Here is a 14,575-nt window from a genome sequence, read left to right as displayed (position 1 = left end):
CCGCTCCCGCCTCCTCCTCCGCCTCCTCCGCGGCGCGGACCTCCGGGCGGCGCAGCCCCACCCCTTCCCCGTGAGGGGAGCGCCGCCGGCGGGGCGAGCAGCGGTCCTTTGTGTGCGGCCGGCGGGATGTGAGTGCGGCGCGGGCCGGGCCGGGCCGGGCTGGGCGGAGGCTGCGGGATGGGCTCCGCCGCTCCCGCTCGGAGAGCGGGCCAGGCGCCCGCCCGCCCATCGCTGCACCCTGCGGGCCCCGGCGCCCGCCTCGGGCCTCCGCGGTGCCCGGGGGGAAGCGAGCGGGCGGCGGCGCTGGGAGCCTTTTCTCATCTGGTGTGTGTCGTGTTGCCGCAGGCTGGCCCGGGTGACCGTCCTCCATGACTGCCTGGGCTGCAGGACCTTCGAGCTGCCGCCGGGCGCGGCCGTGCGGGACGTGAAGAGGCGGATCGAGGCGGAGGCCGGGCTGCCCGCCGCCCAGCAGCGCCTGTGGCACTGCGGCAGAGAGGTGAGGGCGGGCGGGCGGCGCTCCGGGAGATCCCCGCCCGGGATTGTGCCGGGCGTGGGCAGCGCCGTGTGCGTGTCCTTAGGTGTTCCTCTCGTGGGGAGCACGGAGGGCGCTCGGACCACCCTCACACCCCTCTTGATGGTGGAGCTTTTATCATCCGAGTTTTTGTGTCTCTCTCTTGTTTGTTTGTTTGTTTGTTCCCTGATGTTCTCCGAGTGTTTTATCCTAATTTCTCTGGGGAGTTGTTGGGGAGAGCAGAAACTCTCCTGAGGGTGCTGATGTGTTTGTTCTGCCCTCCCGCCGCTCTGGCCAGTTTCAAGAGCCGAGCTGACCTCACAGTGAGATGAAACGGACAAGTTAAACATTGAGGTCTGCGTACAGGAGAGAGCCGAATGAATGAATGAATGAATGACCTTGTTCTGTTGAAGGCATCAGCCTGGTGTCAGTCCTTCAGTACTGCTTCCTGTGCTTCTAGCTGTGCTCTTGGGAAATGGGAACCTGGAGATGGGATGGGATGAGTAGAGGCAAGAAGGGGAGAGAGAGAAGGATGGAAATTAGTGTTAAATAGAGCAAGAGGATTTGCAAAGGTGTAGATAAGAGAGGGCTCTTGGGAAAACCTATTGTGGCCTTTCTATATATAATGGGGGCTTTTAAGAAAGATGGAAAGTTACTTTCTGCCAAGGCCTGAAGTGATGGGACAAGGTGCAATGGCTTTAAACCAAAAGGGGATAAGTTCAGATTGGGCACAAGGAAGAAATTTTTTAGGATGAGGGTGATAAGACACTGAAACAAGTTGCCCAGAGAAGTTGTGGATTCCCCATGACTGGAGATGTTGATAATCAGGTTAGATGGAGCTTTGAGAGACCTGATCTAGTTCCTGTTCATGGCAATGGTACGAGAGGGAGTTGAACTACATGGTCTTCGATGTTCCATTCCCACGCAACCCATTCTGTGGTACAAGGAAAGATACACGTGTTGGTCGTATTGCTCAGAAGCTTTTAAGAACATGGGCAACACAAGTAGTCTTTGAAGGCTCAGGTTTGAAGCAAACTGCCTGTGTAGTTTATCTTTTGTTTTCTTGCCTGGTTTTGTGTGTCCTTGATTTCGTTCTTGCCAGGCCTTCCTGTTTTGGAGGACAAACTCTGTATCACTTTCTAAAATTTGCCTGGAAGCGAAGATCTGACTGGCACAGAAAACTTATCTTTTGCAAGGAACAGTCAGTAAGCAGACTGTAATTGCTATTCTGTTTGGGGTTTTTTTAATAATAAACTAGAGTATATATGGGAATATTTATTCTATACTGTAGCAAATTTGAAAATCCTTTATAAACTTTTGAACTCCTGTTTATTGGGATCAAATGATATTTTAATTTTATGAGTTGTAAAATATTCATCTGTAAACAATTTATGTGCAATTTAAAGATTTTAAGTAAAGTCCAGTATCTTTTTCTCTCCTAGTTCCTTACTGTATTAAACTATTGATTTGGATCTATTCAATGTCCAAATTTTGAGTGGTGTCCTGGTACAAAAGTCATATCTTAGAATAATCAGTTACTCTATCCCTTTAATGCTTGGTGATGGGTGCCAACATTCTGTGGATTGCTTTATATTTTAGTGATTTCAGAGTAGCTATACCCAATTTTATGTCTTGACAAAGTTCAACTCAAGTACAATATTTCTGCAGTTTTACAATAAACCCACTGTTGTTTTAATCACTATTTAAAACTGGTGTATGTAAAAAAGAATGTAAGGGTTTTTTTCTTACTAATGTTGTTAAATAATGATTACATACTCTGGACTAGGGCTGTCTTTTATTAAATGTAGTTAGATTGTAAGCATCTATGTCTGTGTAAATACCGACTGCTTTCTAGTGATTTGTTTTTACCCATCAAAGTGAGGAAGTAGCCCCAAAACCTACTATAAACAAACATAATAATATAATTTCACATAATAATATTTTAATATAGTTTCTAATTAGCACAGTGGCCTTCTAATTCTGCATTTGTTGTTGTGTACAGGATAACATGTCCTATATGAGCCTTCTAGCAGCACTTTGTGTATGAACGAGACACACATCATATGAAACTAGAATTACTACAAAACCTTTGTGTGCTATGATTACTTACTAGTTTTCCCAGTGGCTGCTAACAAAGGTATTGCTCAGTTTGCCTCAGTTTCTCTATGATGTTCCTAGTGAGACAGTGGAGGTTGGATTAGGTGACTTTTAGTGGTCCCTTCAACCTTGATCATGCTGTGATGGGTCTGCATGTAGAGGTAAAGGGGGATGAGGCTGTTGAATTCTTCAGGGGTTTTTCTCTGGCACTTTTGTCTCTACACAGTGTCTTGCCAGCTGCTTTGAGCTGATATTGCTTAGCTTAAACCCCCTATGAAACTGCATATCCAGATGTACTTGTGGAGTACACAGACTATGTATTTCCTGTATATGTTAATTTTTTCTTTTTGTGGGCATGCACCTTAGAACAATAACTGCTTTAGTTTTATTCTTCCAGAACTTCCCTGAATGCAAAATTTTTAAATGTAGAAACAAGGGGCAATGGCTTGCTCCTAGTATGCTTCTACAAGTGTTTTTTCCACCTGTTTTTTTTTTGATCCTGTTATTATCAAACTGATACTTCTGACCAAGATCTGTCTTATTTTTCCTTCAGTTGTCTGATGGTACCAAGATTATCGATCTTCAGAAGTCTCAAAATCAAGTTTTCCTAGAGCTTCAGTCAAAAGGGTTGAAAGGAGGAGGTATGGAAAATATTTGTCACTGTTTATAAACTGAAAGCTCAAAGCATTTTCTGATGCAATATGGAGTTAATTGAAATTTTTACTTTCCTTAAATGGGAAGCAATTATTTTTTCATTTAAGTCCTAGGTTTGTCACTCATTCTTTTCATTCTGCTCCAGAAAAATTAAACTTCTCTTTTTAAGTGCCTTGGTGTTTATTTTTTTCCTGTGATATAATGTGTAGAATTTAGGTTATTGTATTTTTTTCCTGTAATATAATGTGTAGAATTTAGGTTATTGCTGTGTTTTGGAAACAATAAGACTTGCTTTTCAGTAGTGCTGCCTTACCTCATAAAATAAGCTGGATACTTGAAAACAATTCAGGTACTGAAGGCATGTCTTTTCAGTAATCACCATGTAAAAAATTATAGCACTGGTGAAAATTTATGGATTTCTTCTGTTGTTTTTAGGGTATTTTTTGCTAACTTGGTTTCCTTTTGATTCTGTCTGTTATTTACATTTTTATTAAAAAAAACCCTAAAGGTGTATCTTTTCGTATGGTATCTTGATAACTGAATAACTTCAGAATCTGCCATGATTATTTTATTTGGCTGCTAGCATTAATATTCTTCTCACAATAACTTCATTGTAAGGCAATGAAATAAATGCTAATCAGATGGCATGATGAAGAAGGAACCCTTCTTTTCATGCAGATATTTTATTTGGTCTCTCAAAATACTGTGTTTCTTAGCCTGTTCAAGGCATGTGTTACTGGATTATGGATTTTTAGTGACAGAGGGATGTTTGTATATTAGCCAGTAGTTCATGTTAACATTGTCTAGAACCTGCAGTGATTAGAAAACACACATGAAAATAGACCTCATGGTTCTATGACATCAAACATTTTTCTTTCTGTCATTCTTGATTGCTTGCTCTGATGTTTTGCTGTGTGTAGGTTGTGGTAAACTAAATGAAAAGAGTCTTATCTTCTGCCATGCAAATATATAGAGAATAAAGTGTAGTGGCCATAAGAAATCTTTCATGGGAAAGAAAAGCTGTTGCTGCATTTTTTGTCCCTAAGATTGGAAATTTTCTTAGAGATGTCACTTAAGCAGTCCATGTCTAGATAAAGTGCTTAACCTTTCCTGGCCCACAGTTCTCATGTAAGTCAATCTAAAACATCTGAAGGCTTCAGTATCAGCCTTTTGTGTTCATTCTGGAGTCTGGAAGTTCAGAGATTTTTCATTACAGCAGGTGAATCAAGAAATGCCCTGAATTTGTAACTTGGAAGTGCATGGTCAGTAGGACCAAGCACATGGGTTTCTGAAGTACTCTGAAGATTATCCATGTCCCCTTTGTGTTCATTCATTGCTGGTCTCTATCAAATAATGCATGATCTGTTCATATGATCACAGAATGATTCACGTTGGAGAGGACATCTGGAGCTTTTTACTCCAGCCTGCTGCTCAGAGTGTGGGCAGCTCTGAGGTCAGACCGAGTCACTTGAGGGTTGATCTGCTTGAGCTTGGAAAGAGGATGGAGACTGCACAGACTTTCTGGGCTCCTAAGTGCTTGCCTGCCCTTATAGTAGAAAAAATTTCTTCTTGAAATAACTGGTACCAGTTTTGTGTTAAATATGACCAGCTCTAATACTCAAGAAAAATCAGTTTAGCCTTTTATAGGATGCACTAAGTAATGACCTATAGCCAGAGTAATTTTTGTGGCATACAAAGAGCTCTGCTCTTAAGTAGAACAAAATCTATTTTCATTCCTATCACTTAAAAGTTATTTGTCTGTTTTTGTGGTGGTTCCCATGGTGAATGAAACGTTGTTTAAACACTTCCACCTGCCTTTCCAACTTAGAGAAGATCAGTTTCTTGATTTTAGATAATTTCTCTTGATCAGTTCACCATATTTTGGAGGTATGCATACTACATATTGACTTTTGTATACTTTTGTATACTGCAAAAATAACAGAAGTCATGAAATGCTTCACACATTGAGCTGTCAGTTGCATTTTCTTGCTCTTGTTTTCATTGATGCTACTAAGTTACCTTAAATAAAGTGACACAAGAAAATTTCAAAGAAAAATATTTGATGTTTTTACTTGATGCTTTCTCAGCAAATAGAACTCTTATTTGTCCCCCTTTTTCCACTTTGCTTTTTTATCCTAGTGTTTTGAGTAAGTGGTCCTTTAGAAATTGCTGCTTTTAAACATCAAGTAGTTGGAATTGTGGTAAAACTGTTACAAAAACTTAGCCTCCAAATCTATTTAATCCAGATATAAAACAGCTCATTGCCTTCAATATCAAGACTGCTATTTCACCTTTTTCAATGAAAAGATTTATAATGTAGGATTTTCACAGTGCATTCTGGAAAGATAAGATTTTACAATAATAGGTCTTGAGTTAATTTAAAGAAATTATTGTTTCCAGTAATTGCTTAGTATTTTTTTAAATCTGAAGTTAAGTGCATAGCAGCATAATACACAGCTTTTTAAAATTTTATTTGTTTGTTTTCAGGTCGTTTTGGACAAACAACTCCACCACTTGTTGATTTTCTAAAGGATATATTAAGAAGATACCCAGAGGGGGGACAGATTCTTAAGGTAGACAATAAATAGTATTTTTAAAAGTCATTTAATATGCATGATGTAATGCCAAAGTTGAACACTTCCTAGGAAATGTGGTTGTGTTATCTTATATTCACTGTGCTACAGCAGATATATGTTTCCATTTCTGTGGACAAGGCAAAGTAAGTTGTGTACTTTGTGGTTTTTTTTTTTTTTTCTTTAGACATTTCTGAATTTGCTCAGTAGAAAATGAATTGTATGATTTATCGTAGCTTCCTATGCTAATATCTGAAAATGGCAGTTTGACTTTTTAAGAGTATCTGGGGTGATTAGCTGGATGTTAAACTTCTCATCTAGCATGCTTCATCACATGGGTGGTAGGAACTTAATTTTCTTAATTCATGGGAATACTAGGTTCTAAGTAATGGGATTTGATACAGATATATCTTATCTGTCTGTACATGCATACACACAAAACACACAAATACAAATGGTGACAGATGATGACAGTTCCTTATGTCCGTTGTCTTGTTTGCAACCATGGAACTAAAAGCTGATTATGCTTAGTGAGAATGCCCAGGATAAGCATATCTTCAACTGTTTTGGCAGATTGCCTCCTGCATGTGTTCTGAGCAATGTCTGTTCGTAGGAGGGGTGCTTATATTTTTATTATTTCTCAGTACTAGTTGCATCTGTAAAATGCATTTGAATTAAGAAGTAAGAAGGATTCAGACTTCCTCAACATTTTAAACCCAAACTTTCATTCCAACATGAAGAAATAAAGTAATGTTCTTAGAAATCAGATAGGTAAATTTAAAAGTGGAAATGATGCTATTTTTATAGTTTACAGTTTAGGGTTAACAGATTGTTAGAGAGAGCTTACTACCAGAAATTTTGCTGATACCTTGAAATTTATTTCAGTGTTTTGATTCTTCAGATACAATGCTGTTACAGCTGAGTGTAGCAGTTACCCTGTGTGCCACAGCATGAATGCAAGTCTGACTTCATGGTGGTTGCCATACTTAGTATTTAATATTTCTGGAACCTTTGGGCTATCTTACTGTGTCTTCATGAAGGACTGTCATGATTGTTTTTTTGGAAGAAAGATTGCATATAATTATCTTGTAAAGATTCTTTAAACACTATTTATGCTTAACTGTAGGTATATTTCTTGCTATCTCATAGTACTTCAAAACTATGTAGAAGTGACAATACAATATTCATTATAGACTGACCATAATGTCAAAAACTGCAGAATAAAAAGGTTATAATTTTAGAACCAGATATTAGGTAGCAGTGAGCTTATTTTAGTCTCAACAGTATACTTGAAAGCAACCTAATCTGAAATACCTGCTGCCAGCTAACGCACTTAACTACAAGTTCACCTTGCTATTGAGTCTTTTATGCATACTGAATGAAATTAAAGTGTATGAATACATTGCATGTGATATATCTATGTTGCATTTCAATTCAGCTGAAATACTTGCTTATGCCCAGCTTGCACACAGGCACATAAACACACACACATGTTTGTGTCTGGAGCCCTGACACACTGTGATGATTCAGTGTAAATAGACCTTTGTGTGAGGCTGTAATCCCATAGGTGTTTTTAATCACGCTTACGTGTCCACTGTTGATGAAAACAGGACTGGGTAGGCATATTTTATTAATGGTCATGTTTAAAGGACTAGTTTACTGACATTTGAGTTTTCTGTAGCTCTCACCACTGCTACTACTATTTAACAAATACTCAGTCTTAAGACGCGCCTCTTTGCAGTCTGTGGGTTTCATTCAGCAGGGTTGCTGCTCTGTTGGTCCATGACTTAGGGCACTACTGCTCAGAGCCCTTTTGCAGCCCTTTGCTGGAGGGGTGTTGGAAGTGTGAGCACCATGGCCCAGGATGGTTGGCTCACACTGTGAAATGTTGACTTGAAACTAATTCAGTTGATGTAAAGAAGAGTGCTGTGCATTACCCTTTTGTGAGTAGTTGCCTCACTGTTGTACAATTGTTTGTAAGGACTTACCTAATACCTAATACGCTTTGATACATTTAAAATTCTTTTTTTCTCTTCTACATTAGCCTTGTTTTGAGACTTTTACAGCTCTGATTTAGGATAATATAGTAATAAAAGTTTAGTAGCTTATTTTTCAACTCTGTGACTGCTATTGTATGGTATTTGAGCTCCAAATTCAAATCATATTTATAGTATTTGTCTGAATATTTGTTTTATAAGGATTCCTATTCTCATGCAGGTAAACTGGATAAAACCATTTGGGTTGAAATGTATGAAAACAAATATACTTGAGACAATTGCTTGTTATTTTCTACTGTTTAAGTTCAAAAGCCATTGCTAGAATAAGTATTACTGCATTGTATTTTGTTTTGATTTTTTTTTTTGCCACAGGAGCTGATACAGAATGCAGAAGATGCTGGTGCCACAGAGGTTAGGTTTCTATATGATGAAACTCAGTATGGAACAGAAACGTTATGGTCAAAGGACATGGCACAATATCAGGGTAAATATAAGTTTTATTAAATTTGGCCATTATTCTTCAATATGCACGTTGTTTGGGGTTAGCTGTCCCTGCTCTGCTGTCGCCTCTCAGCTCCTTAGCAGCCCCAGCCCACTCCCTTTTTGGGCCACACAAGAAGCAGAAAAGGCCTTGGCTCTGTATAAGCCCTATTCTATGATAACTAAAACAGCTCTGTGTTATTGTCACTGTCTCCAGCACAAATCCAAAGCACAGCCCCCAGTTCCCATGAAGCCCAAGCCAGCACAGCAGTTTTTAATATAAAGATGACCTTTGCATCATTTCAGCATTCTCCAGGCAGTTCAGTTTTCTTCCCCATCCCGTTTTCTCTTGACCTTACACCCAACTTTGCTCCATCTTATCTGTATACTGCAAATCCAGTTTCTTGAAACTTCAAGGTTTTTACATAATTTACTATTGCTTTGTGAGATAAACGTCAATTATGTATTTAACGATTATTATTGTTATAATTATTATTTTAAAAATTAGTTTGCATAGTCATCCTGGAAGTCATTCAATTGTGGTTTGAAGTTTCAATGATGGATGATCCACTACTCCTTTCTTCCGGCTTTTTTCAGTTGTTAATCAGCCTTATTATGTCTTCTAATGTGAATTTTCTGTCTTACATTCTAGACACAGGTTATTGGTTTATCTTGCCTTATATTCCCTTCCAGTGCAGGTATCTTTAGACTGTTACTAGTACATTTTCCAGGCATCTTTTTGATAGTCTGAACAGATTGAGTTTAAGCCTTGTGCCACATGACACTTCTTTCAGAAGTTTTGTTGTTTTCTGCTTTTTGTTCAGTTTTTCAGGTTTATTATTTAAAATGTGGATGCAAGAATTAAATAAAACATCAGAATATAAATCTAAGTACCATTTACAGGGGTAAATTAATCTCTTTGCTTTTGCTTTTGCATTTTGATTTTTTTTTCCATAACCAGGCATAATTTGATGTCAGCTTAGAGTCATAACTTCCCCATTAAAGTTGTACATGCATACAATTCAAAGAAATGGTTTCTCAGGTCTGTGGGTTCATTTCCTAGAAATTTTAAATATTAATTATTTTTATTCTTCTATCATCTTTTTAATTCTTGCCTGTTTATTATAGGGCCAGCATTTTATGCATACAATGATGCAATTTTCACCCCTGAGGACTGGCATGGTATACAGGAAATAGCAAGAAGCAGGAAGAAAGATGATCCCCTGAAAGTTGGAAGATTTGGAATTGGCTTTAATTCAGTTTATCACATAACAGGTAATCTTAGTAGTTACTTTAAAAAAACAATGTTGAAGTTTTAAATAGTTATATTACTTTGGTTATTCACAAGCATTTAATATTTTTTCTATAGTGTATTTTAAAATTATTTCATGGCTAGATTTTCTTATGAAGCATTCTGATTCGTCTCCAATCCTATAAGGCATCTATTTGATTTTGAAGGTTTTTGAAGAACATTGTTCTATTAGCATCATTATGTACTTAGTCCTTTATATTGAAACAAACATTCCTTTACACTGGTATTTTAATTATACATTGCTGCTCATTTTATAGAGGCTCATAATATAGGGTAGGTATTCAAGTAGAAGTGTGAAAGTTCTGCTCACTAGACTGAAAGTCTTCTGCGGCTTCTTTATATAACAAGTAGTGATTTTTATTTATTGCTAGAAAAGATACTATGTAATAGAGGTATATGCACATTTACACTTGAAAGAGATAGTACATACTCATTTGCAAGCTCGTAATATTCAGTCTTGACATCTATTATTCCTCCAGAATGTTTTATTGTGGTACAGAAGAAGCATAAATAATGCTCACAGTCTCCACGGTTATAATAGTGCAGGATAAGAGGCAAATTTTTGCTGAAATAAAAATTTTTACCTTGTGAATTTGTAAGGCTCATGATATTTTTAACAATATTTTACCTAGCTGACCATGAATAAAATAAACACATTCAGTGGTTTGATAACTGTGAATTTGTTCTTTTAAATGTACAGAATTACAGTTTGCCAGCCTTCAAGATCTGTAAAGTGTGAATCTAGTAGAACACACACATAGTAAATTAATTTGTTGTTCTTTTTTTCTTGAAAATACTGGAAACATAAAAGTATGTAGTTGAAAGAAATTGTATTTCATGTTGCTCATTGTCTGCTAGAATTCAAATGGTTGGATGAGTATTTATATATTCAATTGCAGAATAGGTGTGTGCTTGTTTCTTCCCTGTTAGTAAGCACTGAATTATGTTATGAGAATCATAGAATCGTGTAGGCTGGAAAAGACCTTTAAGAACATTGAGTCCAACCATAACCCTAATAGTCCCAAGTTCACTACTAGGCCACGTCCCTAAGGGTCACATCTTGCATATCTTTTAAACACCTCCAGGGATGATGACTCAGCCATTTCCCTGGGGATTGTACTCAGTTCATCACAGTTTTAGAATATGTTTTTCTTGCCTTTTAATTTTTTTTCCTTAACACTGTATTTTTAAAATACGTTGCTTTAGGGTTATGAATAATTGTTGGGTTTTATGTATACAGATGTCCCTAGCATCTTCAGTGGTGACCAGATTGGAATGCTTGATCCCCATCAAACACTCTTTGGACCTCATGAGTCAGGCCAGTGCTGGAATCTAAAAGAGGATAGCAAGGAAATAAATGAACTTACGGACCAATTTGCACCTTTCATTGGTGTATTTGGCAGCACGAAGGAAACCTTTAAGAATGGAAGCTTTCCTGGTACCTTTTTTCGTTTCCCACTTCGTCTGCAGCCTTCCCAGCTGAGCAGCAATGTTTACGACAAGCAGAAGGTTTTGGAGCTGTTTGAGTCCTTCAGAGCAGATGCAGACACAGTACTGCTTTTCCTGAAGAGTGTTCAGGATGTTTCATTGCACGTTCGGGAAACTGATGGAACGGAGAGGCTGGTTTTTAGAGTAACTGCCAGTGAGAACAAGGCCTTGAAACATGAAAGACCCAATTCTATCAAAATCCTGGGAACTGCAATAAATCAGTATTGTAAGGGAGTTCCAAGCAATAGCATAACATGCGTGACGTACCATGTAAATATAGTCGTAGAAGATGAGAGTGTTAAGGATGCACAGAAAACATCTTGGTTAGTGTGTAATTGTGTGGGTGGTCGAGGAATGTGTACAGAACTGGATTGCTTAGCTGATGACTTGAAATTTGTTCCTACTATTGGAATAGCCATGTCTTTAGCAACTAATGAGGAGGAAAATGGAGCTGTAGCGGACTTTTCAGGAAGAGCATTTTGTTTTCTACCTTTGCCTCCAGGCGAAGAAAGCAAAACTGGACTTCCAGTTCATGTTAGTGGTTTCTTTGGTCTCACAGACAATAGGAGGAGTATCAAGTGGCGAGAGTTGGATCAGTGGAGAGATCCAGCAGCTTTGTGGAATGATCTTCTCGTGGTAAATATAGTGCCTAAGGCATATACCACCCTTATTTTGGAAGCTATCAAGCGAATGGAGACTGAGAAGAATTCAGATTTTCCATTGTCACCTGAAAGAATTTATAGGTTATGGCCTGATGAGAACAAAATCAGGGTACCCTGGAAACCAATTGTAGGACCTCTCTTTAAAGACCTGCTCCAGCATACAGTTATTTACTCAGTGAGTAATCAGTGGATAAAGGTGGAACAGGTGCACTTTTCTGAAATGGATGAGAGTTTGGAGTACACACAGTCCGTTCTCAACTACCTCCAGAATTCAGGGAAACAGATTGCCAAGGTGCCAGCAAATATTGCTAGTGCAGTGCATCTTACTATTTCTGCTGCTAAAGCTGTGAAAAAAGTGACTCCTGCTGTAGTGCGGCAAGTGCTAAGGAAATCTGGACACAGTGGACCTGCTGAAGAAAAACTTCATCTTTTAGAATTTGTGCTTTCTGATGGAGTCTACAGTGAATTGATTGGATTGGAGCTTTTGCCTTTACAGAATGGGAATTTTATTCCTTTTTCCTCATCTGTGTCAGAACAGGATGTAGTTTACATAACCTCAGAAGAATATCCCAGGTACGCTTAATATTTGTAATACTGTGGGGACGTTTTTTGTTAGTTTTTTCTTTTTTTTTAATTTACGTGTTAAAACAGAGCTTCAGAGTGTTCTTTGCTTGTCAGTAAACAAGGTATGCAGCAGCCTGTATTGTGATGAAATAAGGCATAGATAGAACTCAATTTTCATATACATATATATGTATATGTCTGTGGGCATATGTCTCATTTGAAAAGTTTGACACCCATTTGCCATTAACCGTTTATAAAAGAATTGTGTGATCTACGCTTTAAGAGAATGCCTCAGGATACATTTCCAGTTCATTTTCTTCTTGGAATTACAACTACAAGGATATTAGAAACATGCATACTAGGAAGTTCATTAAATTAGCTAACGATAAGAGCTTTTCTTAAACTTAAGGCTTGAGATTATGTCCGGCTTTTTTTTTTAATAACAACACTTAATTTTAGTGCGGTAGTACTAAAAACCGGTTTCAGGAAATAAGCAGATACTATGATGAACTGTCTTTTACATCTGCTCTCCCTTTGTTCTTTCTGGTCCCTCCCCGATTAGTTTTTTCCTTGCTTATTTCCCAGCTGCATCAGTGCTCCAATTTGGTTCTCATTTCATCAGCCAAAGGAGCTTGCACTGACACTGGGGAGGGTATAGCAAAGGGCAGGCTAGCTGGAATAAATGAGCTTGGGGTCTCTGGGGAGAAAGCATGACTACTGCTTTTTATGTCTGTACTGGATTATGTATGTATTAAGTACTTGGTAAATCGGGACCATTCTGCACTCCATGTCTAAAGACATAAGGCTTGAAGTCACTCAGACACACCAGATGTTTTGCTGTTTCCCCTTACAAAGTGCTTCGTCTGTGCATGATGAGCTCCCCTTCTCCTTTGTCTCGGAGTTCCACTAATTTCCAGACCCTCAACTTGAGAGAATGTGACACTTGGCATATGTTTTGTTACTTTTACTGCTCTGTGGACTGTTTAAAAGGGAAGCAGAGGTGGGTTGGAGTGTGTCCATATAGGTATTACTAAGGTAAAAAGTGCTTCAAGTGAGGTCCTTATGTAAATTGTTTTGAATACACATATAGACAGACAATCTTAAAGAAAAGCAGTTGGATACGAGTAACTTTTCTTCCCATGTTTCTTGAAAACTGTGTGTGTATCTTCAAGCCTGCTGCTGTATTCTAAACAGAATCACAGAATGAGTCAGGTTGGAAGGGAACACATCTGGTGTGTTGCTCAAGCAGGGTGATCCCAGAGCACATGGCACAGGATTGTGTCTAGATGGTTCTTGAGGGAGATGGTTCTAGTGAGGGAGGCTCCACAGCCTCTCTGAGCAATCAGTACTCATTCCAGTACTAGGTCATTGCACTGTAAAGAAGTTCTTCCTGTGCATCAGCTTCTGCCCATTGCCTCTTTTCCTATTGCCGGAATCCTTGGCACACAAAAAAAAGCCTGGCTCCACTCTTGTGACACCCTCCCTTCAGATACACATAGACATGGATGAGGTCCCCTCTCAGCTGTCTTCTCTTGAGGCTGATGAGGCCCAGCTCCCTCAGGCTTTCCTCGTAAGAGAGATGCTCCAATGCCTTAATCATCTCTGTAGCCCTCTGCTGGACCCAGTCCAGAAGCTCCATAAATTTAAACCCATAATCATAAACCCGTAATCTTTTCTTGCTCTGAACATTTCCGGTTATTCATCAGGGGATTAAGGCTACTCAGAGCCCATGATTCTCGTGTCTTTTTCTAAAAGAAAAGGTTTTTTAGTGTCTATTGGGAGAAGATTTATTTTTTGTAGTTCTTTCACTTTGTTAATCCTTCCAGATGTTAAGCCAGTATACTAATACAGAAACCATTCCCATGATGAGACTAATGAATTAGAGCCCTGCTTCGACTAGTCATAAGACACTTTTTTTGAAACTTAAGGATACCAGTATTTCTTATTCAGTTCATGTTCCATTGGTAATAGGCCTGGTTTGATTAGTCTTGTAAAACTGATACAAAAGCATATTATAACAGGCATAAATCTCCTTGCTACCTGCAATGAAACACAAATTTGATATAGTAATGCTTTCTTTGCATCTATTCTTGCCTACATAAAGTATCTTTAATTCTAATGTTTTAAGTATGATAAATTATGTATGTTAGATATTTCAAAACCCATTCCGTTTAGGAGATTGGCTCTTATTCAGATTTGGAGCCTGCTAACAAGATAAAATAAGCTCTTAGCAATTT

The 14,575-nt window shown here is 38.6% G+C and overlaps 1 protein-coding gene across 1 annotated transcript in view; it reads left to right on the top strand.

Moving 5' to 3' along the window:
- The first annotated feature begins 80 nt into the window (after positions 1-80).
- The window catches only part of SACS (sacsin molecular chaperone), a 32,878-nt gene continuing 18,383 nt past the window's right edge, over positions 81-14,575 (top strand). Inside the window, exons 1-7 of the mRNA XM_063394673.1 lie at positions 81-128; positions 346-496; positions 3,162-3,249; positions 5,750-5,835; positions 8,205-8,316; positions 9,441-9,587; positions 10,865-12,347. Coding sequence (XP_063250743.1) covers positions 127-128; positions 346-496; positions 3,162-3,249; positions 5,750-5,835; positions 8,205-8,316; positions 9,441-9,587; positions 10,865-12,347 — 2,069 coding nt within the window. The 5' untranslated portion in view covers positions 81-126. The remainder of the gene's footprint in view (positions 129-345; positions 497-3,161; positions 3,250-5,749; positions 5,836-8,204; positions 8,317-9,440; positions 9,588-10,864; positions 12,348-14,575) is intronic.

This window comes from Prinia subflava, chromosome 3 (genome assembly GCF_021018805.1).
Source record: "Prinia subflava isolate CZ2003 ecotype Zambia chromosome 3, Cam_Psub_1.2, whole genome shotgun sequence".
Classification (NCBI taxonomy): domain Eukaryota; kingdom Metazoa; phylum Chordata; class Aves; order Passeriformes; family Cisticolidae; genus Prinia; species Prinia subflava.
Note: the sequence above shows the minus strand (reverse complement) of the source record. Positions and strands in the feature narration are given on the sequence as shown.